Source organism: Sebastes fasciatus, chromosome 3 (genome assembly GCF_043250625.1).
Source record: "Sebastes fasciatus isolate fSebFas1 chromosome 3, fSebFas1.pri, whole genome shotgun sequence".
NCBI lineage: Eukaryota > Metazoa > Chordata > Actinopteri > Perciformes > Sebastidae > Sebastes > Sebastes fasciatus.
In genome coordinates, this window is record NC_133797.1 from 29782931 (window position 1) to 29810021 (window position 27091).

Here is a 27091-nt window from a genome sequence, read left to right on the forward strand (position 1 = left end):
TCCCTCCATGAATCGAAGGACCGGCCGATGTTGATCCTAGTTTTCCCCCGACGTCGGCTCAGGTTCTTCACATTAAAAGCAGTCTACAGGCTGATGGAAGAAACCCAGAAAGTTGCAGAAGGTCTCATTTCATAGGTTACAACCTGTTCACACATTGTCAATAAAAATACGATTAAAAAGCTTTCATAAGTGTAAAAACGTACATACAGTCCCTTGAACTCACTTGTGAGCATGATCGTGACTGTAACTCATCATACTGCAAAATGCTACTGACTGTTGACCTTTAAACCTTATTATATCACGTTAACTATGCATACATGACTGAAACCTATTTTTAACCTAATCTAACTGACGCACTGTAGAAGTCCCGGGGCCTTGTGGTTTTCTGGTGCCAGGTAAAGTAGCCAATCATATCCCAGTACTTCCTCCTCAGTCTCTCCTCCTCCCCAGCTCCTCCAGACAGCCCAGTTTTCCTCGTCCTTTTGAGCCCTAACGCCTCGTTTCCACATAGCTCTGTGTACGTATACGAGTCAACCGGAAGTTCATTCAATCCAATGGGAACCTCCGTGATCTTCGATATGTTTCCCTTTTTTTCCCGTACGTAATTTGCCTCAAGTACGCTGTGTGCCACAGGAAGTTAGCATGTTATACATGTTAGTGAATTAATAAACTGATTGATGAATGTAATACAACTCTATTTATATTATTTTTTTTCTAAGTGAAAAGTTCAACGGCATATTTAGCAGTTTTGTGAACTATTTTGTTAAAAGAGGTATATACTATATACTATATGCACTTGGAATAAATGTACCATTGTAAATGTGACTCGTCTATACTGGATGGCGAAAAACAGACAGTAACTCATAGATATAAAGAGTGTTTTATATACATGTAGTAGCTTCTCTCCCATATCTGCGATGGTGTTTCTATCCATGCAGAAAGAGATTCCTTGTGTTGAACACTAGGGGGGCGTAATCTGAATACTATACGGATATACGGACACAAAAGAAAACTGTGTGGAAACGAGGCATAACCGAACAGAACCGCTGTGTTTCCCATTCAGCCCTCATGTTCTGACCAGTATTGTGTGTCCCAACTGTTGGAACTTGATGTTCTGTCATGAAATTTGGGAATATGTTTGTCTCCTGTACATGTCATGGCCCTGCAAAGTAACATGTCTGCAAGTCTCGCTTATTGAATCCATACACCTTTTAATAATCTCCTTGTGCACACGTTTTTTTAGCATAAATTAGCATATATTTCACATAAATAGACAATATTTCATAATCACTGTTAAAATATTCAAAGTGAAATGTCAAAAATACATACATAGCAGCCAGTGGGAAAAAAAACACCATATTTTTTCTGCAGCACAAAAAGTTGACTTGAGTTGATGCAGGTCCCTGATAATGTACAGCTGAGTGAATGTATGTCAACCTATGTGTTCTGACCCGTCTTACTCTGCCAAATGTAGAACATTATATGAAGCTAATCGTCTCTGTGGTGTGTGTGTGTTTTGTGTTTGTTTGCATCACACAGGTCCAGTGGATATGAGCATCCAGGCTAAGTGTGATCCCTGCCTGTCCAACCCCTGCAAGAACGATGGCACTTGCTCCAATGACCCGGTGCACTACTACCGCTGCACCTGCCCCTATGGGTTTAAGGTACGCATACTGTGGAAAGCCAAAACAGTCGTATTCACTTGCAAATACTGCGATTATAAGAAGCTGTTGTTCTTTGAAAACACTAAATGTCTGTGTGTGTTTGCATTTAGGGACAGAACTGTGAGGAGCCCATTCATGCCTGTATCAGTAACCCGTGCCTAAATGGCGGCACTTGCCACCTGAAGGAAGGAGAAGGGAGCAACTTTTGGTGAGAGACATTTTTTTTGCTTTTATCCCTATATGGGTTTTGTCAAAGAGGCTTTCCAACTATTTTACACGTGGATATCAGTAGGGCTGTCCTCGACCAAAGAAATTCTTAGTCGACTTACACATAAATGATTTTGTTGATTTCGACAGATCTGTAAAACTTGAGTTTCTCCACAAAGAATCACACTAAAGCAGCACTTTAAATCTTGTGTTTAACAGATATGTGCTCATAGGGTTTTCTGATATTAGTCATTCAGCATGAAAAAAAGCATAAAAAACAACTAATTGACTAAAGAAATCTTGGTCGACTAAAACCAAAACTACAGATTAGCCGACTAATCGTCTGAGAGGGGGCAGCCTTAGATATCAGATTACTGGTCTCAAGGAATACTACTCAACTTTATGAAAACTGTGTAATGTCTTATGTGGCTCTGGACGGAGGTTTCTAAAGTCTGGAAAAATAACCCTGATGAGGTCATTAAGGTTATCTCAGATTGGATTTGAGGCTTCAAATTTACAACAGAAAGTTGTAGCACCTAGAGTTGTATTATGGGAATCGTAGGATCCACCCTTTTTGTAGCTTGATCTATGTTAGGGACTAAAGGCCATTACATACTGGCAGCGTTTTATTCGCACGTCAATATATTTTTTCGAACTGTTGTTTTTCTCATGAGTACTTTGACATGGAATGCGAATATTACGTGGCGAAAAAGTGCCGTAATTTTTTTTACGGAACAAGGACGATTTTCTGAGCGTTCGCACAAAGGCATCAACCAATAACTTTGTGTGGAACCAGTTGAGAGTTGCACCTATATTTATGAAACAACAACACGGAGGCTCCGTAGCATGGATGTATAAAGAGAACTGGATACAGCGTTGCAGGCTTTGGCGTAGTAGAAATTTGTGGCGTTACAACAATTTGCGTGAACGCATTATTATCGCGTTAACTTTGATAGCCCTAATCAACATATGTGTTAATCCAATAAGTCTTTGCAACTTTATGTGGAGGTTCCCAACATAAAGCCTGCATCTTTTTGGCAGCAGTGATGCCCGTTAGGAGAATACGTCTATTCCAACATGTTAATTTTAATGAGGAGGTTAGGCCGTTAAGTATCGCAGTAACAGGAGGGGAGCTGACGCCTGTCTGTGCGCTCCAAGCTGATTTTAACCACCCACACAGACAATTAGACCAGCCCAAGATCACACCCCCTCCTGTTTCTCTCTTTCCTCGCCCTCTCTCTGTCTTCTCTGTTACTTTTTCATATCAGTCTTCCTCTCCATGTCTGTATTTCCATCTTTGCACGCTTTCTCTTCCTTCTCCAGCGTCGGGGTGGAATATTTATCATGAAGGGCTGTCGTTGACTATATAATGAGATATTAATCCACCCGAGTGTGTGCCGCATAAGAGCTCTTTATTAGACCCATAATATACCACTCTGTATGTGTGTGTGTGTGTGTGTGTGTGTACGCAGTAATAAACCTGAGTAGTAGTTACAGAGTTGAGGCACGCTCACGTTAACAGAATAATGACTCTCTACTGGGGATATGTAGATGGAGCTGACACTGCTGTTATGAGCTGCACGCATTGAAAGTGTATGTGTGTGCGTGTGTGTGTGTGTGTGTGTGTGTCTGTCTTTGTCATCCCAAAGATTTCTGTTTCTCAATGTTCTGCATGCGGCCCTACATGTGTTTATCCTTCGATACCTGCTTACTGATGTGTGTGTTATCTCAGGTGTGTGTGTCCAGAGGGCTTTGAAGGCGACGGATGTGAGATCAACATTGACGACTGCGAAGACAACGACTGCGAGAACAACTCCACCTGCGTCGATGGAATCAACAACTACACATGCATGTGCTCGCCAGAATACACAGGTAATACCCACGTGACTCTCCAGGACAACGCAACAATCCTGTAGGTTTATGTTATGGCCACCAGTTTTAATTATTTCAACTTTGTTTCTGAGGGAAATAATTTTCCTTGGTGCATCATTTTGGTATGGCAGATGGCTCAAAATACTACAATACCCATGAGCCTTGGCCACTGTTGCCATGGAGAAGAATACAGTCAAGAATCAGAAATTAAAACTCAATTGATTTGAGCTGCAGGTTGTGTTGTCAGTTTTCCCCTTAATCTTAAACTTTCTCCCGTCGTTAGCTGCAAACGTAAAAGAATTGTTAGCTCGGTGATTGGATGTGTCTTGCCAAAATGCACCTTGGGAATCGTAGTTAACTTTTACCTTTAAAATTTTATGTACAAACAAGCTTGTACCTTGACTTTTTATCAAAGAACCAGATATTTTCTAACACAGTGGTTCGTCTTTTGTTCTACTGATGAGTTTAAAGGATAATTTATTTCTTATTTCCCCATGTTTTTGGGTCTAACTGACTAATGGGGACAACTATTTCTGAAATTGGTCCAGTATTGAGGGAGTTCGATGAAACAAGGGCAAGTAAGCAGCGTCAATATAACGTTATGTCCACTAAAAGTGCTTGTTTTTGTCACTGACAGGCTCAGATTGTTATAATTGTCTGACAACATTATGGAAAGGACCCTACAGAGTTTGTTATTGTGTCCAAGTCCTGCTCAAGGAAAGGTCTGGTTGTGAAATCTGAATATCCGCATACTCTTGTTCAAATGAATACAGGCAGCCATCGAATTCAAAGACCTCATCCACATTGTCAAAATCATCTAAATATTCAGCCATGATGTTGACAATCTGTTTGATAACACTAAGATACGTTTTCTGTACTCCAACACAACAAACTCTGTCCGGCTGTCTTCCGGCAACACGTCACCTCGCCAGATTTCAGAACGAGAGACTCTTTCCATAATGTCAGACACTTACAGTATAATAGAGAGTCAAAGTCCCGCCCCTTCCGTTGGACCACCATGGGACCATATTTCGGAAAAAATATGTACAGTAGGCGAGAGATAAATAATATTTTTATCCTTTTTGAATTGCTCCATGAATCGTACACATTATGTTTGTGAATTTAAAAGATAATTTAGCATACCAAGAAAGTCTCAGTTTGTTGTAAAACTGTTGAGGTATCAATACGTAATTAGAAAGACTACACACCCAAAAGTCGCGTAAGTGACGTCTCTCTCTCTGAAGCTACGATGCCTGTGTGTTTCGTACTGGCATGTACTCACGCCAGCAACGGGTGTCGTTCGTTCTTTCGTTTCCCGGCTGATAAAAAGACCAGTGTAAAAACACATCAGGTGAGATAACGTTACACTTGTGCGTGGTCAGATGGAGTTCACTGAGCAGTTTCACACAAAACTATATGATACCACGACAAACCCACGACAAACTGTGACTTTCTTGAATTGCAAAATGATCTTTTAAATTGACAAACCTCATGTGTGATTCATGGCGCAATTCAAACACGATGAAAAAAATATTTGTCTCTCTCCGTTGACTACAGTTCATATTTTTTCCAAAATAAGGTCCCATGGTGTCCACCGGACGTGGAGGGACTTCACCTCTCTATAACAATCAGAGCCTGTCATGGCAAAAACCAGCACTTTTAGTGGACGTAAATAACGATGCCAGCGTAATAGCACCATATTAAAGCCCGTGAGCAGCTGCTGTCTACAGCGCTCTCACTCAATGCTGGACCAACTCCAGAAATTGTTGTTGCTATTAGTCTGTTAAACATAAGGAACATAACATTAAAACATAGGAAAATAGGGTCCAGCTGTAGAAGTGCTCCAAGTGTGAGTCACGTAACATTGTGTATGGGAAGAATAATTGGGACTTTTACTTCTCTACTTGCTCCACTTTGCAACAGTGTGTATGTCACATTTAAGGAAGGCCTTTTTACAGTAATAAACTGCAGACAAATCATATTTGTTCTAACTAACACGGGTCTGTTGCTACTTGTTTGTCTGCTTTTGCACTGTGCTAATCACCTCTGACTGCTAACCTTTGTGGCGGTGTTCTCTCTCTGTCTTTTCTATGTCTCGCTGTCCTGTGTCTCTTTTCGTGTCTCGCTCTGCTTTCTATCATATGTCGTCTGTCTTTTTTTTGTGGTTGCAGCTGCTACCAATGAGGTGGAGAGAGGTTAGTCTGTTCTTCTCTCTGTCCTTCCTGTCCCTCTCTCCTTCCTTCCTTCCTTCCTTCCTTCCTTCCTTCCTTCCATCCTTTCCTTCCTTCCCTCATTTCCTGTGCTTTATCCACGCTGCCCAGAAATGTTCGCCGTCAGTACCACAGATTGAACATACTGTATGCAGTCATGCTCCATGTTAGCAGCATGTCCTTGATGTTCAAACAGACCGCTGAGTGTTTAATTCATCTTCTCAGATGTCTGGGTGTTATTCCGCTTGCTGCTTTATGCATACATGTCACTACTAAAGTAAATAATGTGTCATAATATTCCAGGTGAACATTTTGACATTACAGGAGAAGGCTGGTGATTTTCTATGATTTTGTTGTTGTCAAATATTCCCATAAAAAGACCAAACTTCCATCTTATTATTCCATCTCTCAATCTGCCTGCCTGACAGCCACGAGACCATTCGTTCCTCCAGAATACATAAATCTTTAAAAACGGATCACCTTAATTTTTTTTAAGGGCTCAGTGATATCGGATATAAACAGCTTGGCTCTAAAGTTTTTTATCAAACTTTACTCAGACAGGAGTAAATTGTGCATTTGGTGGAGACTAGCAAGTATCTGGATGGTGTCCTAGTGTGCTGCCTGCAACCTAAATATCTAACTTACTGTATACCACTTCAAAACTGTTCTTGTGACTAATACGACTACTTTTTGGTGACCAACTTGTTATAAGTTAGTCTCACATAGAATTGCACAAAAATATGAATGCAAATAATTTACATATTCATGTAAAATAAGAAACACAACTGCAAATACAATTAAAACATTTGTTAAAAAATCCGCTGTATCCACCATACTACCCCACACTTTGCGTATTTTACAGAAACCTTAACTTTTCACAGATGCAATTTTAAACTAATGGAGTGGGACAAGACCCACTGTTAAATTATAACGTATGTGAGGATTCCCTTTTAAGAATAAGAATCTATTAAAGGGATAGTTTGGGTGTTTTGAAGTGGGGTTGTATGAGGTACTTATCCATAGTCAGTGTATTATCTACAGTAGATGACGGTCAGCACGCCCCCAGTTTGGAGAAGCAGGCAGGAGTACTGACACGGGTGAAAAGCAATATACTGCTGTGGACGGGGCCGTGAGCAAAACGTATTTAAGCCTCCTAAAAGAAAGGCCCAGTGTACGCTATATTCAGAATATTTTCGCCGGTTTACCTTGCCGTGAGACAGCTATACAGTCTATGTTACCGACGGGGAACTGAAGCCGTTATCTATGCTCTCGCCAAAGCCACCAGACTCCATTGAAAAAAACAATAATTTTACCCCGCGGAACACAGGAGTTGCTGGTCTACCGCTGCCTCGATTGCTTAGTCTGTTTGTGTCGTCACACAACAGCACAAACAGACTAACCGATCGAGGCAGCGGTAGACCAAACATCCCGTGTTGTGCGAGGTAAAATTACAGATCTGGTTGCTTTTGCAGAGCACAGATAACGGCTTCAGTTCCCGATCGGAAAGGGCTGTCTGACGGCAAGGTAAACCGGTGAAAATACTCTAAATATAGCGTATTCTGATATGGATTGTTTTTAGGTGAGCCTTTCTTTTAGGTGCTAAGAAACATTTTGCCGTCATACAGTACATTGCTTTGATTCCGTGTCGGTACTCCTGTCTGTTTCTCCATCCTGTGTGCTGACCGTCATCTACTGTAGGTAATACACTGACTGTGGATAAGTACCTCATACAACCCCACTTCAAAACACCTGAACTATCCCTTTAAGCTAATATGACTGCTTCTAAATAAGTGAGGTAGCGCTGTTACTGCTGCAATAGAAGCTCCAAAGCACAAACATGCCTCTCCCATTGTTTCACACACGTTCGTTCATCATTGATCCCCAGGTGATCATGTAATTATTCCCAGAATGGACTTTGTGCTGTCAGGAATATTGGTTTATTCCCTGATGCCTCATCAGCGATTTGTTCGGAGTTCAGAGTTTCAGGAACGTTGGGATATACGCGCGGGATATCATCAGGAATATGACATTCCCAGAGATGAGATCATTTATCAGAGTGCTGTGTTGGTCCTGGCCACAAGAGAGTCATCCATCATCAGAGTACACACACACACACACACACACACACACACACACACATTTCTGGGCCTGCAGTACAGATACATACAGTACTGCATACACACACTGAGATGCTCAATTGCACAAACGCTGTAAAGGCGGTAGAGTTGGCAAATATTGAGGTGTTTTATATTATAATTTCACTTTATTATTTATTATTTTTGTTAATGGTATGCAAAGTATTGAAACGGTGTTAAGATGATTTGTGTGTGTGTTCCTAGGGGAGCTATGCGAGGAGAAACTGGATTTCTGCGCTCCAGAGCTCAACCCGTGTCAGCACGACTCAAAGTGCATTTTGACCCCTCAGGGATACAAGTGAGTGGACTACACGCACACGCACACACACATGCACGCATGCACGCACGCGCACACACACACACATACGTATGCAGAGTTAGTGGAGTTAGCAGTGTTTTCTTGTTTCTTTCCCACAGGATTTGAGTACTAACATTTCTCACACTGAAATAAATGAGTTGCTGGTTTTTCCCTGCAGGGATAAGCAATGTGTGTGTGTGTGTGTGTGTGTGTGTGTGTGTGTGTATGTGTGTGTGTGGAGGGGAGGTGTTTGGGGTGTGATTTGGGCTCCCTCATAAGGTTTCCTCTCCAGATTTTATCTAAACCTTGCTTTAGTTTTACTCCCTTGCGATGTGTACTGGGGTCAGTGTGGTGTGTCTCTGCCTCTGTATGTGTGTTTGTGTGCTCCGTTGCTAAGCTATATAAAGTTATCAACACTTAAGGCCTTTACACACCGGGGGCGTGACGAAAAAACAACAGGAAAATGAGTGAATTTGCGTACATAAAAACGTACATACAGTCCCTTTAAGATTACGTCCCTTTTTTGCAGCATAATATACACGTTCTGTGTGAAAGTACTCATGACAAAAACAGTTTGGAAAAATGTCTTGACGTGCAAATTAATCACACGGGAAAAAAACGCCTTCGGTGTGTAACAGCCTTTAGACATAATGATGTCTGGAAGCCAGTGCTCATCATCAGGCATCTTGAAACCTTAAACTTTCATTGTCTGTCCTTCATTTCTTTCTGCATTCTGGCACGTGGTTAAGATCAGGGTTGGGTTTGTGTGTGTGCGTGTCATTACTACGTCTTTGTACATCCTCCAGATTGTCTGTGTGTTTAACCAAGAAGGCTGCTGCTCAGTCTGAGGATTAAAGCTCAGTATCAACTGTGTTTGTATGCGCGTGTACATTTCAGGTGTGAGTGCACTCCAGGCTATGTAGGTGAGCACTGTGATCTGGACTATGACGACTGTGAGGAGAACAAGTGTCAGAACGGAGGTCAGTGCATCGACGCAGTCAACGGATACACCTGCGTCTGTCTAGCGGGATACAGGTGAGGTACACATCCCGGCAGGTACTCACACAAACTGATGATGATATCAAAGTACTACTCTCTTCACCACAGTGTCATAATAATAGTATTGTGCAGTGCTGACGATGTTTTAAAACATTTCTAACATTTCTATATATCCATCTATCACAAAGTTACCTTATCATTGTGTGGTAATGAATTTTGGGAGGAAAAAGGATTTTTTATAGTAAATACTCTCCTCCATGTTTGTGAGTTCTGGGTTTGATTTCCCAACATTGTTGTAGCTTGTAATTCTTTTTAACTCGTAAATCTCAGATTTTGAATTGTCCCTGAAAGCACCAACAAAGACAGTTTTTAAAACAATCTGTGTTCGCAGATGTAGCACCCCAAGTTGGCAATAATATAAGTTTTAAAAAAACAAGAATAAAGACAACATTAGATAAGACAAACCTTTATTGATCCCCAGAGAGGAAATTTGCTTACCTGACCCTGTCAGATGCTTTGTTACACAGAACCATCTCAGAAGCCGTCATTGGAAACTGTTTCAAAGAAGCAGGAGTAATTGCCATATTTACAATTTCTAAGAGAAAGTTTTGTTTTATACATAGACAATGACGGAGAAGAATCCATTAAACGGACATTTTCATTCCATAAGTTAACTCCACAAAATTTGATAGAAAACTGGGATGTTTTATACAAAGGTAGATGAAGATTGTCAGCCTGTCTGGTTGGGTAATTATGGAATTGAGAGTTGTTAAAAAAAAAAAAATTAACTCATACCTAAAGGGACTATTTGTAACTTTCAGAAATGCTTGTTAGCAGCGACACCTGTGGCCGTTAAGTCAACAAAAGTCAGCGTCGGGCTCGCGCTTGCTCGCTCTAAATATACCTGAACGAGCATCGCTCAAAACAGTGAGGCGACACACGTCAGCTAAAATCACAATACCACTCTATATTTCAGCTGCTTGGCAGTAATGTTAGCTGACCAGACGAAGGTCTCTCCATGAATCGATGCTGATCCTAGTGTTGGCTTTTCCTGCTTCAGCCCCGGCACTGACCCGCTTTTCCTGCCTCAGCCCCGCTGCTTCAGCCTCCGGGCCTCCGCTGAGGCAGGAAAAGCGGGTCGGTGCCGGGGCTGAAGCAGGAAGAGAAACGTTATCGCCTTGCGACCGCAGCTGGAGGGAGACACCGGCACCCGGTCGGAGACGACAACGTTTCTCGCTGCGGAGCCCCGTCACTTCACAAGACACGGAAAACCTCTGTTGGTCTGGAGGAGCTGCAGCATTTATTTCTGCACAAACGTCCACTGTACATTCACTAGATAATCTCAGAGCTACTAACTCTTCTGCAGTGTGTAGTGTGCGCGCATGAAAGTGAGGTGGAGCGAGAACGAGGCAGAAGACAAGCAGAGGAGCGGTCTGAACAGCGTAGCCACACGCGAGCGCGCATATTCGAGCGTGCATGGGATCCCGACCCGGTAGATTTATACCTGTAAAAGGATACAAACAGTCCCTTTAATGTATCACCATCATACTTGTATATAATGATTAAAGAGCTTTAGAGTTTAGAGTTTTAGATACTTGTATTCAATGTGTGTGTCTGTGTGTGTGTTGCAGTGGGTTATTCTGCGAGTTCTCTCCACCGATGGTCCTTCCACGCACCAGCCAATGTGACAACCACGAGTGCCTCAACGGGGCGCAATGCGTCGTCATGGGAGCAGACCCCCGCTGCCAGTGTCTCCACGGCTACGAGGGCGAACGCTGTGAGACGCTTGTCAGTGTCAACTTTGTCAACCGCGAGTCCTACTTGCAACTTCCCTCCAGCCTCCTCTCGCCGGAGACCAACATCAGCCTACAGGTGTGCGCTTCATACCGAGTCTCATAATTTAGAGGTTTTGGTTCACTGTCAACGCTCTCGTAGCGGCGTTTTCCGACGCAGGAGGCAGCTGTTTTCAGCGATAAAAGCTAAAAAAAAAACATTGTACTCTACCTGCTCTGCACCCAACGACAGAAAGACAAAGTAACATAGTGGAGTATTTGTCAGCTACATTTCCCTCAGGAGTTGGTAGAGTGCTAGCCCCAGTTTGTGCCTCTTTATGTATTAGCATACATCATACAGAGATCCAAATGAATACTAATAAGCACAAACTGGAGCTAGAAAGGACCAAAAGAGAGTATTGGACTTGAGTTGAACATATCAACTTAATAGTTAATGACATGTCAATGTTTGAAACAGCTTGTTTCTGCTGCCCCCTAGTGGCCAAAAAACCTTCATAATATTGAAAAATGCAAGAAAAGAAGTTGTCAATGGACTGAGAGAGGGGGGGGGCGTAACATCCTCCACATTAGAGGATGTCAACATTATTGTTTTATATAAATTTCATGACATAGATAAGTCCTAACCATAGACTGCATATAAGAAGTGGACGTAGTCACCATGACGTCACCCATTGGTTTGTGGTTTTTGGACGTTTTTGCAACCAAAAGTGCCACAAGAGGGTGGAGCTAAGTACAACTGAAAGCTGAATAAGACATTTTTAGGCGACCAAAAAGGTTATAATTAACTTTCATTAACTGAAAACACACTGTGAAAGGGTTAAAGTTGTAAGACGAAAACACTGACAACTCCCAGACCGGATAACGCCGTGGTAACGACCTGTCAATCACAAGGAAGCCACGCCCCCTAAAGCACACCCTGCTTTATGGTCTATTTGACTCTAAATGGGACCATAATTTACTAAATGAACATCATGCTGTATTGAAGAAGACTTGAAACTAGTGATTGAGACCATAAACTAATGTTTACAATGTTTACTGAGGTAATAAATCAAGTGAGAAGTAGGCTCATTTTCTCTTAGACTTCTATACAATCAGACTTCTTTTTGCAACCAGAGGAGTCGCCCCCTGCTGGCTATTAGAAAGAATGCAAGTTTAAGGCACTTCTGTATTGACCTCACTTCTCAGGCCCGGAGGTTACCCACTGGTCCCAACTGGTCGACTCTCCTCAGCATTGGCCATGCAAGGTTCAGGGCTAATTTAAAACAGTAGATGGCGTGTTGAGTCATTTTCAACCCACAAAATGCTATGTCATATAATTTAGTTCACAGCTCAAAAGACACGTTTAAGTGTGCAGTACTGTAGAGTACCTGTACATTTTGCTGCTGAATTTGAATGCGGGACATTTACTTGTAACAGGAGTAGTTTTACATTGTTGTATTTGTACTTTCATTTATTTAAGGTCATTTACACAAACATCCCGCTGTGTTTTCAGATTGCTACAGATGAGGACAGTGGCGTGTTGTTGTATAAAGGGGACAATGATCACATTGCCATGGAGCTGTACAGGGGACGCCTGAGGGTCAGCTACGACACCGGATCATACCCTCCTTCTGCTATATACAGGTACATGCACATACAAGCAGAAATGTCCAACTTCACATGATTGATGATAGAAACGTTTAGACCGAATCTCTCTCTCCCTCAGTGTGGAGACAGTGAATGATGGCAGCTTCCACGCTGTGGAGTTGGTAGCATCAGACCAGACTTTGTCTCTGTCCATCGACGGCGGGCTGCCAAAATCCATCAACTCCATCAGCAAACAGTCCACACTGAACATAGACTCTCCGCTTTACCTAGGAGGTAAGGACCCGAGTACAGTGTGTGTGTGTGTGTGTGTGTGTGTGTGTGTGTGTGTGTGTGTGTGTGTGTGTGTGTGTGTGTGTGTGTGTGTGTGTGTGTGTGTGTGTGTGTGTGTGTGTGTGTGCGTGCGTGCGTGCGTGTGTGTCTGAATGACTGAAGCCAAATACATAATCGATACCACTGCAGGTCAAAGAGGATAACTGCATAGATTTATGTATTATTCAGGAAAATCTGGTTTATTTGCGAAGACAATTATAAAGAAACAGGAATATTTGTAATATATTATTGTCAAATAAAGCCCTTTACATTCACATTGTTGGTCATGTATGATAAATATATCGTAATAACAGGACATAAGGCAGATTTTTAATTGATCTCTTCAAATGTGTGCTGTATTTTGAATATTTACTGGTTCTGTGTATTGATCGTCACACAATATCCTGCTGATAGCCAAAAATAACAAAAAAGGATGTTTTTCTATTGGAGCAAAGGCCAACATAGACTAACTTAAAATCCCTGGCATAAAACATCAAACCACAAGTAGCCTTGATGTGCATTTTTATCCTGATTTGAAATTTGAAGCCCACAGAAAATATCACTAAAAGAAACCTTGATTCGTTTTAGGAGTTTTGCCAAAATACAGAAAGAAAAAGATAAACTGCAGATTAGACCGGCCTGCCAGAGGAAAGAGGCATCCCAACGCTTTTCATTTTCAAACTAAAACCTGACACATTTTAGCCTGGTATTCAAATAACTATTAACACTAATTTTACTATATAATCTGTTGTCTTTATCGTTTTAGTGGCCACTAAAGCTTTTTTTCCTGAGTCCAGTGTATTTTTTTAATGCTTTGCAATTGAGCGCTGCGTATTTACATTATGCTAAAAACACCAGCAGCGTGATAAGGTGCCGGACATCTATTCTGCGCAAACTGCTGCACGTTTGGCATATTTCTTCAGGTTGGGACAGTTGAAAAATCTTCAACTTTGGTTAAAACACTGCACTCGTCACTGTCACTTTTGACCCAGCTGCCCAATCACAGGGGCGCAAATAGTCTACCACACAGACATGATCAAATGTATTTATTATTATTAGTATGTTGTGGTGTTATTGTGTATGCAATGCTGTTGTTTTTATTGTTTTTAAAGGTGGACTTTATGTTCTCCTCATGTGTGGAGCACTGGACCAAACCAATTTCCCCATGAGGGATAATAAAGTTGTTTCCATGCCCATAAAATCTCATGAACCCACATAGACCGGCCGATTTGTCCTCTCTCCCTACGTACTTCAGCCTTCCCTTCATCCAGAGCAAGCACTCTACCTTGTGCCGACATGTATACTTCTTTGGATATTCTGTATCATAGCAACCAGACGCACTTAAAGCGCCTCAGCTGGAAAAACGCTGCACCTCCAAAGTGCTCTCAAGCGCTCCCGTTTTCAGAAGAGCGCCTGGCGTTTTCAGCCGGGAAAAACGCTTTGGTGGACACAGGCCCTTATGTGTGAAACGCACATTGCAATCTTGCACAAAAGCCACTATATAAAGAAAATTTCATCTGATTGACTTTGTGCACTTCTGGTATATACTTATACTGTATATATATATATGATATATGATATGTACCTTGTGTAATTTGATGCTCTAATCTCTCATCCCTTCTTCCTCCAGGAATGCCAGAACGTGCCTCAGCCTCCGGGGGTCTCTCGTCTCTGCAGCATAGCTCGGGCGGACGCAACGGCACCAGCTTCCACGGCTGCCTCCGTAACCTGTACATCAACGGGAAGCTCCAAGACCTGGGGGCCGGGCTGGGGACGGGGGCCCCAGGCTCCGGGACCGCACAGAGTACCACCAGACAGTGGCTGGGCCACGGGGTGGAGCCGGGCTGCCAGCCCTGCCAGAGAGGGGCCTGCGTCCAGGGTGACTGCCACCCAACGGGACATCGTGGCTTCACTTGCACCTGCCACCCGGGCTGGACGGGAACAGTGTGTGACCAGCAAGTCAACAACCCCTGTGATGGCAACAAGTGAGTGTTGTCTATGTGTTGGTGACTGGGTGATTATAGTACTTGTATGAGTTTAAACACCACAAGTTTTTTGTCCAGGAACCGAAGAGGGATTTAGCCGGGAGATCTGTCCACATCTTTTATCTTTCCTGTCTCTCCCTCCTCCATCCTCAGGTGTATCCATGGTACCTGCCTTCCAATCAACTCCTACTCCTACTCCTGTCGCTGCCAGCCTGGTTTCGCTGGCGTACTCTGTGATGAGCAGGACCAGGACGCAGCTAACCCCTGCAGTCTGTCTCGCTGTAAACATGGCAAATGTAGAGTGTCGGGCCTGGGCAAGGCCTACTGCGAGTGTAACAGTGGATATACAGGGGAGGCGTGTGACAGAGGTGAGTAAAAAGAGGGGATACATGCGTATGCGTTTACAGTAAACTGACTCACATTCTCCTAAGAAATAATATCTGTTGCTGTACACGCTTTTGAATTTCTTTAATCCTCTTAACAGCACCTCTTCTAAACTTCTGCTTTGCTGTCTGTTACTTTGTGTGTCTAACAGTGTTTAATGTCTCTGCGTTAACGCTTTTAACCCGTTGCTTTTTCAACTCAGCATCTCCTGAGCCTTCTCTTAATCCCTCGCGGGGGATAACTCAGGTGAGACTGCCTGGTCACATCCCGCTGTCTGTCGCCCTCTTTTTTCTCATTTCGTTTCTTGGTTCCTCTCCAATATAACCCAAAATACGTCCACCCACTGCCCCTGCTTCACCTTGTTTTCCTTGCTTTTTATTTTTCATCTTTTAAATTACGCACAGCAATATGACAACTCAAAGGTAGACATAGTATCTTATTTTAGAATGATTATTTTTTTTATCATCCAAGATAGACAATCTTGTAGAGTATTATACTCTTTTAAAGATAACTGGTCTCTTCTAAGGTATACGATCTATTTTTAACTAGAGTTGTCAAGAAACTTGTCTGAAATCAGGACTACATGGTTATATCCGTATATCGATAGTACATAAAGAAGCAGAAACATCCATAGTAACTCCTGCATTTTGCTGAGTTAAAAGACAAATTATTTAGGTAAAAAAAATGATTGTGAATGTCAGAAGTGTCATAGTTTGTATTTTTATTTTTGACAAGGTTTAGGTCAGTGTTTTGTAGTGGCTTGATTGGTTTGCTAGTTTCACAACTCTCATGTCGTACTCCATTGGCAGATTTGTTTTTTTATACTAGCCAAATTTCTCAACATTTCACAGTATTTTGCTTCCTTATAGCAAGGGATTTTTTCAGTGTGTCATCCTTCATGGCGGCACTTTGTCTGATTTTAATGTCCTCTTCTTGTCCTCTCTACATTTAACTGACATGTTGAGTTACTGTTTAGTTGTTTACATTAAAGCTGCCTTCACATGATAACAAATTTGCTCTTTGCTCACCGCGAGCTTGGGCACAGAGCCCTTTACAAAGGCAAAGCTCAGCGCAGGTATAATATGCCATCAAAAAGTGCGTAAAGAACACCCTTCACTGTTTCTAGGCAACAACCGTTGCAGCTGTTATCTCATTGGTTGCTCTTTGAAAGGTTAGCGGCAACCAAGGTCAAAGTTGATGTAATTTGAACTTTGAGCGCAGCACTTGGTGGCAATTTTGAGCAGTGTGCCACGCCAAGGGTAGCGCTTCCGCCTAGTCTGGCCAAACCCCCGGGAAGAGCGCCGGTCGTTGATCCCTATTTTCGTAGTGGCCAAACGGCGGTACTACAACTTCCGTGTCCGTCACGTGATGCCATTAGGCCCAATAATACTTTTTCCCTTAGACTTACATTGGGAAAGAGACGTCTGTCGGAATTTTTTTTTGAGGTGAATCAACCTGCCAGTACGAACACTTGAATAGCCCTTATTTAGATCATGAGGTCCTAAAAGTTGTAAAATGCACTAATAGCCGAATCCAGAGTTATTTCCCTTCCTCCGTTCATGTGAATGAGACCCAGACTGAGGCTGGAGCAAGGGCTGGGAAGCGGAGTTGGCAAGCCGTGACGACAGCATGACATTGTGACCCAGTGACCGAGCCATGTGATCGAGCATACGCTACTGCGCCTCTATGGGCCAATGGTTGCGGAAGACCGCCGGAAGATCCGGGTAATTTTCCAGTCGGAAGTCGAGCCGTTTTGGCTTCATGCGCCACTGAGCAACTTTCATAGGAATGAACGGGGCCCCTTCTCCAACGCTGTATCCAGTTCTCTTTATACATCCATGAGTCTGGCACCACTCTCCCCATAGGAAAAGAATGGCACAGCCAGCGCAGAGCGATTCTGATCATGTGTGGGCGGCTTAAGATCACTATTGTCATTGTGACGTTGTCGCTTCAAAGCGGTTAAAAGCGTGGATAACTTGTAACCTTCCTGTTCCCTCCTCATGCCTGCAGAGGTGGCCTGCCGAGGGGAACGGATCCGAGATGTCTACCAGAGACAGCAAGGCTACGCGGCGTGCCAAACCCAGGAGAAGGTCTCCCGCCTAGAGTGTCGGGGCAGCTGCCCGGGGGGAGCAGACGGACAAAGCACCTGCTGCACCCCCCTCCGCAGCAAACGCAGGAAATACACCTTCCAGTGCACTGACGGCTCTTCTTTTGTCCAGGAAGTGGAGAAAGTGGTCAAGTGTGGCTGTACAAAGTGTTCCTCATAAAAAAAGAGAAGAGAAAAAAAAAAAAAAAAGAGACAACACCCTTGGCAGATTTCCTCTCCTCCAGATATGTTTTATGTTCTTGCCCGCCTTACTTGATCCCCCTTGTCCAAGGTCCTGATTCCTCCTGAGAAAACCCTCCACAGTCCCTTCCCCCCCACCATCACTGTTTTTTTAAAAACCCTTAAAAAAAAAAAAAGAAAAGGCAAAAAAAAAAAAAGAGAAACAACTTAAAAAAGAGTTTCTTTTCTTTGTCAGTGCTGGACTGATGATTGATGCTTCCTCGGTGGGGATGTTGAATTGTATTGTAAAGTACAAAAACAGACTTATTTTTTATTATGAAGTGGAGAAAAAGACAAAAAAAAAAAAAACACAAGAGTTGACTTTTTCCTTCCATCTTTTTGTTGGTCATGATGACTCCAATGGTGTGCCACACTGTCTCTTCCCCGGAGGACTGACCGGTCACTGACGGCTGACCGCTTCCTGTAGACTCCCTGCTTCCTGTCTGTGAGTTGTGTGTTTTAGGAGTAACCTTAACTGGTAGTATCACAGACTCACCACTAGGAGGAGCTGCGTTAAGGTGCACGGGGAGACGGTGGGCAGTGATAACCCCCTACAACACAAGAAACCACCACTGTAGTCTGACGTCTCCCTCAACAGACCTCCTGAACCCTCTGAGACTGTGTGCACGATCCGACACACAGCTGTGCTCAAACTTGTGGTATTTTTTACAGCTACTGAACAACACACACACACACACACACACACACACACACACACACACACACACACACATACAAATGCTCTCACCTGTAGAAGAGTTCAACATAATACCTGCCAGGTTAAATACAGTACTCTCTGTTTATCTACCCCCCAGTCATGAATGACAAGTATTTATTGTATCATAAATACCTGTACTTATTCAGTAGATCCCCTATGTATCAATCTGATTCTTTTAATATATATTAATTTATATTTGTCCTTATTTTTGTATTAAAAAGACATAATCTGTCAAGATAGCTGAACTAACAAAAATGGTGTCCTTTATTTTGGTTGAAGAGAAGTTGTTTTTTTGATCACTGAAACTATTGTGCTTGCCAGAGACCTTAGTTACATTTTAATCTGCAAATGTGACGTGAAGACATTGTATATTTTTGTCGCGTTTCCTGAGAGTTTGTACTGTGCCATTACCAGAAGGTCTTTATATTAGAGTATAAATGTATAGATAATTTCCCTACCTATGTATTTCACACACAGATCTTGTGAGTAGCATTGACCCTAGAGGATGCTTAGAACTGTTTTTACCTTTTTAACAAATTTATGCTTAAAGAATACTGTGACTTTTTCTAAATGAAACTACTTTGTTAGCCCCTTGGTCTCCGATGTTAACATGTTGCTGCTAAGTTTTTGTACCGTAGACTTGGATCCTGATCTGTATGTTATATAGAACTTCCTGCTCCTACTGTACGGGGGCACCTTGTGTAACAGATAAATACGTCCCCCCTCCCCCCACCCACCCACCTCTACACATGTGCGTTGTGCTTTATATTCCCCTCTTCTCCATCCCCAGACTAATGTCAGTTCCCTGACTGATGTTTGTTTATTAAACACAATATTTACCTCACATTTCTCACCTTTTGCTTTTTTTTGCAAGTCAGAAATGTTTCCCTCGACATAATGAAGACAATGATTTTTAAAGATTTTAATGTGGACAGTAATCTTCCATTATTCTTTAAAGATACGTTGCATAAAATGGAGAATACAGCAGGGACTGTGCGATATGCCTTCATCCTTACCTTCCCCTCTTTACATCCCCTCTCGGTCTCTTGTTAAACATTTAAAGGGATAGTTTGCATGTTTGGAAGTGGGGTTGTATGAGATACTTATCACTAGTCAGTGTATTACCTCCAGTAGATGGCAGTCAGCCATCTACTGGAGGTAATAAGTACCTCATACAACCCCACTTCTAAACACCAAAACTATCCCTTTAACCTTCTTCTGTCACATTTATAATCCGGATCTGATCTGCTCGTCCACACTCCCTTAGACCAGTTTAGTCCAACTATGTTTCTTATTGCCAACAAAACCCATGAAATGAACAAAAACAACAATGATCTTTTCCCCCACTAACTGTTGTCTGTGTAGCCTGATATACAGTAGTTTATTCCTCTGTGTCCCAGACCTCCACACATCAATAAGGCCCACTGTTGCACTGGTGACATGTTCCTTCCTTATCATGAACATGGGCGCTGTAGTGTATTTGAGTTAATCCCACAAACACCGTCCTGCTGGTGTAAATACTCGCTAGCATACCAAATGTGTATTAATCCGCAGCTGTAAATAGTTCTTCAAGAAATGCACTATTTGGACTTGTTTTAGTTACATATCCTAAAAACTGGGGCCCAGCTGTTTTATTTTACAGTATTTTGTTAATTATTTTGTCCTTATGTATGAATAAAACTATATTTGTGACCATTTTTTTGAGATTTATATCTTCAGTATTGAGAGACAGACTAACGCGTTGTTGTTTTTCTTCTTTTCATGGGATTTGTTGACAAAAAGAATATACATAGATAGAAAAAATGCCATATCCATTAATGGGTTTTGTATTACAGGTAACAAGTGATATTTTGTGCAAACACAAAAAACAAATGTGCTGCCTCTAGAACTGTATTTAGACCATAACAAGAGATTAAAGCCATATTTAGAAGCACTTTAAATATTTTTAAGTAGTTGGTTAATATGTAAGGGATAGTGTACAGCTAGCGGGTCATTGTTGTGAAATAAACCCCAACAGGGCGGAGGGGTCTCTCATCGCCCTGAAGGGGTTTATTTCACAACAATGACCCGCTAGCTGTACATTATCCCGCTTATTACACGGCTACTTTCCAAAGAAATCAATAATTTGACACAATAACGGTCCGCCAGAGTCCGACGTCAGAACTGTGGCCATAGCAACGGTCTGCTATAAAGACATAACAGACCGTAGATTGACCAATCAGAATCGAGAATTCAACACAGCCGTGTAATAATTAAGTATAGAGAGATTTTCACTGAATTAAAATGATAAATACAATGTCATGGTCAGTGGTCTGGGTGGAAACTTCATCATGTCAAACTTGGATGAGACTAGTTGATATTTGATACAAGGCAAAAAAAGTAATTGAATAGTCCTGAGGTTAGAGGTTAAAGGTCAGAGGTTAAGATGCCCACCCTGCCGGCTGAAGACATTTGTTGCATCTTTCTCATTTCCTGTCACCTCTCACCTGTCTGTAATAAAGGCATAAAAATGCCCAATAAATACTCAAAAAATGCACAATGTTAATGGTTTATTTTAATATGCAGTTCAATACCGCCATCTGCTGGTATGTGGTTTAATTACAAATGAGTGTTTAACGTAATATTAGGTCTGTTCTTTACGGACACAAGCAGAGGAACAGGGCTCATTCTCTTTAATATAAAGACTGATGCTGTGATAAAGTGCTACACAAATAAACCTGACTTCACCTGAACTGAAATCTATTTGACTACAACATGCCATAGTCATAAGCTACATGTGCAAGTAATCCTCTCAGCGGTAAAACAGTAAAACAGCAGCCTCAGTCATCTCTTTGGAAGCGCTCCAGCCTTGCTCCCTTCCCAGTCTGTCCCAGTCAAATGATGGGAAGTCCCCACACTGGTCAGGGTGGAAATATCCACCTCCTCCTATACAGTACTGGAGACACACAAAAAACAGCAGGATTATTACACTGTGTATCAGTTTCTGTGTTGACTGACAGCTGAAGTGTCTGACTCACGTGTTCAGTGTTGTATCCGCGGATGGGCTTGACCCCGGAGCAGATCGCCATGGTAGAACGTCCATTGTTTATTGCTCTGAATGTGATGAAACCTGGTTCAAACTCCCCTTTCATAGAAACAGAAAAACACATGAGTTTTTCAAAGGCTACCTTAATTATAGCCGGATGAACTATTTTTATTTTTTATTTTTTTATTTTTTTATTTTTTGTTCAAATTAAGACTACAGAAACATAACAAAAATAAATAAATAATATAAAGTGCAGGAAGAGGCAAAAAAAAACACTGGGCTTATTTGAAGCCTCCACCTACATAGTGTTAAAATTTCACAATGTTTTAGAGAACGCAAGATTAATATACAGAAATAATATGATTACATAATAGTGAATGACAAACATTTAGAACAAAATATATATAATAACAACAATAACAATAAATATATAAAAAAATACAAGAATTTTATTTCATTAGTTATTTTCTTATTATTTCTAGTTATCTATAGCCTACATATTGGTGAAAAGGCTCTATATTATTATTGAGTTGTTTACCTCTTGGATTGGGTCCATATAACATTTTTGTGGACTCTATGTCTCCATGGTCGTACACGATGGGAATAGCTGGCCCTCTGTTGCTGCTCGAGCCAACGTTGTATCTCACTGGAAATTCCTGGAACAATGTGACAATATATATATATATATATATATATATACAGTATATAGGTAATCAGATATTTTATCTAAGTAAAAGTAGCAATATGTCAGTCCTGCATTCAAAATTGTACTTAAAGTATTTAAAATCAAAATATACTTAAAGTACCAAAAGTAAAAGTATACTCATTATGGCGAATGGCCCATTCCAGAATAATAAATATTATATAATTGGATTATAATGATTGATGTATTTATGTGTAAGCCATGGGCACACTGCCCGCATGAGGCTCGCGTGACGGCAGCGTCGCGTGGTGGCTGCGTGACGCACGCCTAGGGTGTTCACACTAGACGCGAGTTAGCTGCCTGTCGGGAGCGTGTCTGCTACCTGTCAGCTGTGTTTCTGCTGCTGCTGACAGCCCTTTCTTTCTACATAGAGTTTGCCTTTTAATGGCCATTTAACTTCATGATAAATATAATTTATATTTATTTTAGACAGAGAAAGGTTCAGAAACGTGTGGTAATTAGTAAATAATAGTAATAATCCACAATTAAAACTCCGTACTGTATTAATTTATGATGCTTTCCAAGTCACCGCTTGTTCCACATCACTGACTGCTCATATTTCAGAATAAAATCCTTGTGTTAACAAATGAAGGGATTCTGTCTATAGAAAAAAAACGCCTGAGTGCTTTTATTTTGAAATGAAAGCAGGAAGTGTTGATTTAAACCCCAAACTTTATCAATTCTTTGAGCTCTCAAAGTGACTGCTTGTTCCACAGCACTGACTGCTCATATTTCAGAATAAAATCCTTGTGTTAACAAATGAAGGGATTCTGTCTATAGAAAAAACGCCTGAGGGCTTTTATTTTGAAATGAAAGCAGGAAGTGTTGATTTAAAAACAAGATTACTTAACTCTACTTTTTTTTTAATATACAGTCACTAGATCCCTTTCACTGTCTGTGACATATTCTAGAGATGTCTAGACATGTAAACTATTATGTAGCTGATATGATGTCCATATACTGTCAATAGATCACCTTCACTGTCTGTTGCTGCTGGGACACGCAGCTGAGACGCGAGGGGCTCGCGTGTAAAATAGGCGAGCCTTCTATTCTATAAAGTGGTGGACACACTGCCCGCATGAGGCTCGCGTGAGTCTCGCGTGGCGTGTTGTTTTTTATTTCGGCATCCATGTTAACAGGTTAGAGTGGACACACTGCCCGCATGAGACGCGCGTCTATTTTATAGAATAGAAGACAGTGTCACATGTCACAGACAGTGAAAGGGATCTAGTGACTGTATATTAACATCATACCAGCAAGACTTTACTGCAGTTTACATGTCTGGATATCTGTAGAATATGTCACAGACAGTGAAGGTGATCTATTGACTGTATATGAACATCATACCAGCAAGACTTTACTGCAGTTTACATGTCTGGATATCTGTAGAATATGTCACAGACAGTGAAGGTGATCTATTGACTGTATATGAACATCATACCAGCAAGACTTTACTACAGTTTCGAGGTTTATCTGTAGAATATGTTACGGAGATGAAAAAAAGTAAAGTTAAGTAAACTTGTTTTTAAATCAACACTTCCTGCTTTCATTTCAAAATAAAAGCACTCAGGCGTTTTTTCTATAGACAGAATCCCTTCATTTGTTAACACAAGGCTTTTATTCTGAAATATGAGCAGTCAGTGCTGTGGAACAAGCAGTCACTTTGAGAGCTCAAAGAATTGATAAAGTTTGGGGTTTAAATCAACACTTCCTGCTTTCATTTCAAAATAAAAGCACTCAGGCGTTTTTTTTTCTATAGACAGAATCCCTTCATTTGTTAACACAAGGCTTTTATTCTGAAATATGTGCCAGACAGTGATGTGGAACAAGCGGTGACTTGGAAAGCATCATAAATTAATACAGTACGGAGTTTTAATTGTGGATTATTACTATTATTTACTAATTACCACACGTTTCTGAACCTTTCTCTGTCTAAAATAAATATAAATTATATTTATCATGAAGTTAAATGGCCATTAAAAGGCAAACTCTATGTAGAAAGAAAGGGCTGTCAGCAGCAGCAGAAACACAGCTGACAGGTAGCAGACACGCTCCCGACAGGCAGCTAACTCACGTCTAGTGTGAACACCCTAGGCGTGCATCACGCAGCCACCACCGACGCTGCCGTCACGTGAGCCTCATGCGGGCAGTGTGCCCACGACTTGAGACGCGAGGGGCTCGCGTGTAAAATAGGCGAGCCTTCTATTCTATAAAATAGACGCGCGTCTCATGCAGGCAGTGTGTCCACTCTAACCTGTTAACATGGACGCCGAACTAAAAAACACCACGCCACGCAAGACTCACGCGAGCCTCATGCAGGCAGTGTGTCCACCACTTAAGGATCATGTCCATGTTACAGCTGGTAAAGGGGGAGGTAACACATTTATATACCGCCCTTAATCTATAATAATATAGGCTATCATAATTCATATGTTAATTATATTTTGTATATCTAACCTGAATCTGCAAAGTAACTACAGCTGTCAAATACATGTAGTGCAGTAAAAAGTACATTTCCCTCAGAACAGTAGTGAAGTAAAAGTACAAAGTAGCAAAAAATAGAAAAATAAATATCTCAAAATTGTACAATACTTGAGTAAATGTACTTAGTTACCTCCCAACACTGTAATTTAACATAACTACATGTTACTAAGTTACCGTGAAGAGCTCAAAGAGGTTTCCTCCGTACAGCTGGAGGAAGCGGTTGGTGGTGTGGTAGCGGAGGATGGCGGCCAGGTTCCAGTGCTCCAAAGGGAAGTTGTTGGGAACGTGCCACACAGACATGTCTTTTGCTACTATATCATAGTAACCTGGGTTCTGTGAAAGTGTACACACACAGATGTCACGATTCTAATTGTGATTTAGATCACATTTGACTTATTTTTCATCAGTCAAACATTCGGTGGAATTGTTCATTTTGCTCATTTTGTTTCTTCTCTGGCCTTTAATTTTTATTGATAAATAAAAAGATGAATGTAACGTATGTTGACCAGTACAGGTGTTCCAGTAGCCATGACAGAAAGCCAGCATGCACATTACCAAGAACCTGGAACCAGCTCACTGAAATGTTGTTTTTAATGGTATCAATTATAATTGTGCTTTTCCTGTTATGACAAGCCAAAATGTCTGCTGGGAAAAAGATCTATTGGTGTCGGTGAAATGATGCTCTGAATTATAAAAGTGCTATTTTGACATGTCATTGCAGGGTAAAGACAAGTATAATTAATTATATTAATTATGTTATGTTCCATTTACGCTCATATTGTGCATGCTGGCTCACTGGAATAACTGTAACACATTAATAAAATGGGACCATCATTCATTTTTATCAATTACACCTGTGTTTACCTGCTATGACATGTCAAAATGGCTGTGTGAAAAGGGCCTGTTGTCCCGCTCAACACTGCACTGTAGGACAGTGAAGGAGAAGTCAACTAAGCACAGTCTGACACACCTGTACAGTCCTGACCGGAGGTCAGATCAGACAAAATCATTGAAAACACCTGTGTGTGTTGGTGCAGAGCTTAAAGGCCCAGCCATAGAAATAGAATGGGAGTAGAACTAACATCAAACTGTTTGCCATTTGGCTCTCAGCACTGTACATTGACCCTAGAAATAAAATGAATTAGCCCGCTGTCACGGGTCTTTGCAATGGCACCGGTACACATAAAAACGGCCGCAACTCTGACCATCCTGCTATGTTGATTTGAATGGAAATATCCATTTTACTCTAATTCTATTTCTATGTGCCACACAGTTTTCACTTATGTTTCCTCATTAGACTTCTTCTCACGACTGTGTGGGTGTGTACAGATTTACACCTTTTTTTCAACTTCATTTGTAGTGTGTGAATGTAGAGGAGTAAAAAGTGCAATATTTCCCTCTGGAAAGTAGAAAAAATGCAAATATACAAGCAAAGTACCTCAAAATTTTACATAGATACAGTAAATGAGTTACTTTCCACCACTTTCAAGTTGTATATGTACCTTAAAATCATCCGAAGTGGCGCTCTCTGCTACTCCAAAGGTGTTCCTGTTGGCCCAGTTCCCGTCTCCATCTGGCACCTCAGCATTGTTGCCCTGTTGGCTCGACCAGCGGTCGCCCACTGTGCACCTTCCATAAATACTGTTCTCGTGGACGCTCGCCACCAGCGTCCAGCCGCCTCCCGCAGTGGTCATGTCACAGAAAGTCTGATAGACCATGCCATTAGCAGTGGTCAGGAAGTACAACCCATCTGGAAACATTATACTTAGTGTTAATGAGTTAAAAACATTTGTTGTGATTTATTGGTTATCGGCTGTTGAGATGTATACCAAATCTGTACAAAAGTGTTTGAGGGGACAGCAACACATTGAATTTATCAAAGACTTTTACACTTCCAATGCATTAAAGACTATATTTGTTTAATGTCCAAGCATTGCTTAGAGAGACATCTCCTACAGGCTACTTACCTTCATGTTCATTATATCTGTCTCTGATCTCTTTGCAGCTCCTTGCAACATATCTGGACCTGTTGCTCAGTTTGTCCAAAAGTTCAAAGTTTGTCCTGGTGAGGTTCTCAGTCATCTCAGCATCCTTGATGGCGTCTATGTGGTTGAGCTCCTCATTTACTGAAATAAATCCACATTATATAGAATAAGAAAGTTGGATAACAGTGCTGTAGCCTACACATGATCATATGTGGGATATTGCGTGTTGTTTTTTACCTATTTCATTTAAAGCAGCCGCTGTAAATGAAGCATCTTCCACTAACAGCAGAACCACCAAAAGCGAAAGCATGTGGTGTAACATGTCTGTGAAAAGCATAATTGTAGCTATTAGACCATTAAGACTAAAAACATCTTTTAATCAACAGATAAATGAAAGTCTGACAGGT

The 27091-nt window shown here is 41.5% G+C and overlaps 2 protein-coding genes across 7 annotated transcripts in view; one reads left to right on the forward strand and one right to left on the reverse strand.

The window, feature by feature from the left end:
• slit2 (slit homolog 2 (Drosophila)) overlaps nt 1-17956 on the forward strand; it is a 112363-nt gene extending 94407 nt beyond the window's left edge. For 3 of the 6 annotated variants that reach the window (XM_074630100.1, XM_074630101.1, XM_074630103.1), the window contains 12 exons: nt 1540-1664; nt 1775-1872; nt 3604-3743; nt 5915-5938; nt 8293-8386; nt 9284-9421; nt 11017-11257; nt 12671-12801; nt 12884-13038; nt 14705-15059; nt 15213-15427; nt 17454-17956. In XM_074630100.1, coding sequence (XP_074486201.1) covers nt 1540-1664; nt 1775-1872; nt 3604-3743; nt 5915-5938; nt 8293-8386; nt 9284-9421; nt 11017-11257; nt 12671-12801; nt 12884-13038; nt 14705-15059; nt 15213-15427; nt 17454-17710 — 1973 coding nt within the window. In that variant the 3' untranslated portion in view covers nt 17711-17956. Of the gene's footprint in view, nt 1-1539; nt 1665-1774; nt 1873-3603; nt 3744-5914; nt 5939-8292; nt 8387-9283; nt 9422-11016; nt 11258-12670; nt 12802-12883; nt 13039-14704; nt 15060-15212; nt 15428-15645; nt 15690-17453 lie in introns of all 6 variants that reach the window. The other 3 variants (XM_074630102.1, XM_074630104.1, XM_074630105.1) reach the window with 2 other exon arrangements.
• Nucleotides 17957-21019: 3063 nt separating this feature from the next.
• LOC141764689 (intelectin-like) lies at nt 21020-27029 on the reverse strand. The gene is made up of 7 exons (XM_074630106.1): nt 26922-27029; nt 26667-26825; nt 26202-26449; nt 24874-25032; nt 22051-22168; nt 21505-21611; nt 21020-21422 (listed from the first exon to the last, which is right to left on the reverse strand). The coding sequence occupies exons 1-7, from the start codon at nt 27019-27021 to the stop codon at nt 21279-21281; spliced, it is 1035 nt and encodes a 344-aa protein (XP_074486207.1). The 5' UTR covers nt 27022-27029; the 3' UTR covers nt 21020-21278.
• Nucleotides 27030-27091: the final 62 nt, after the last annotated feature.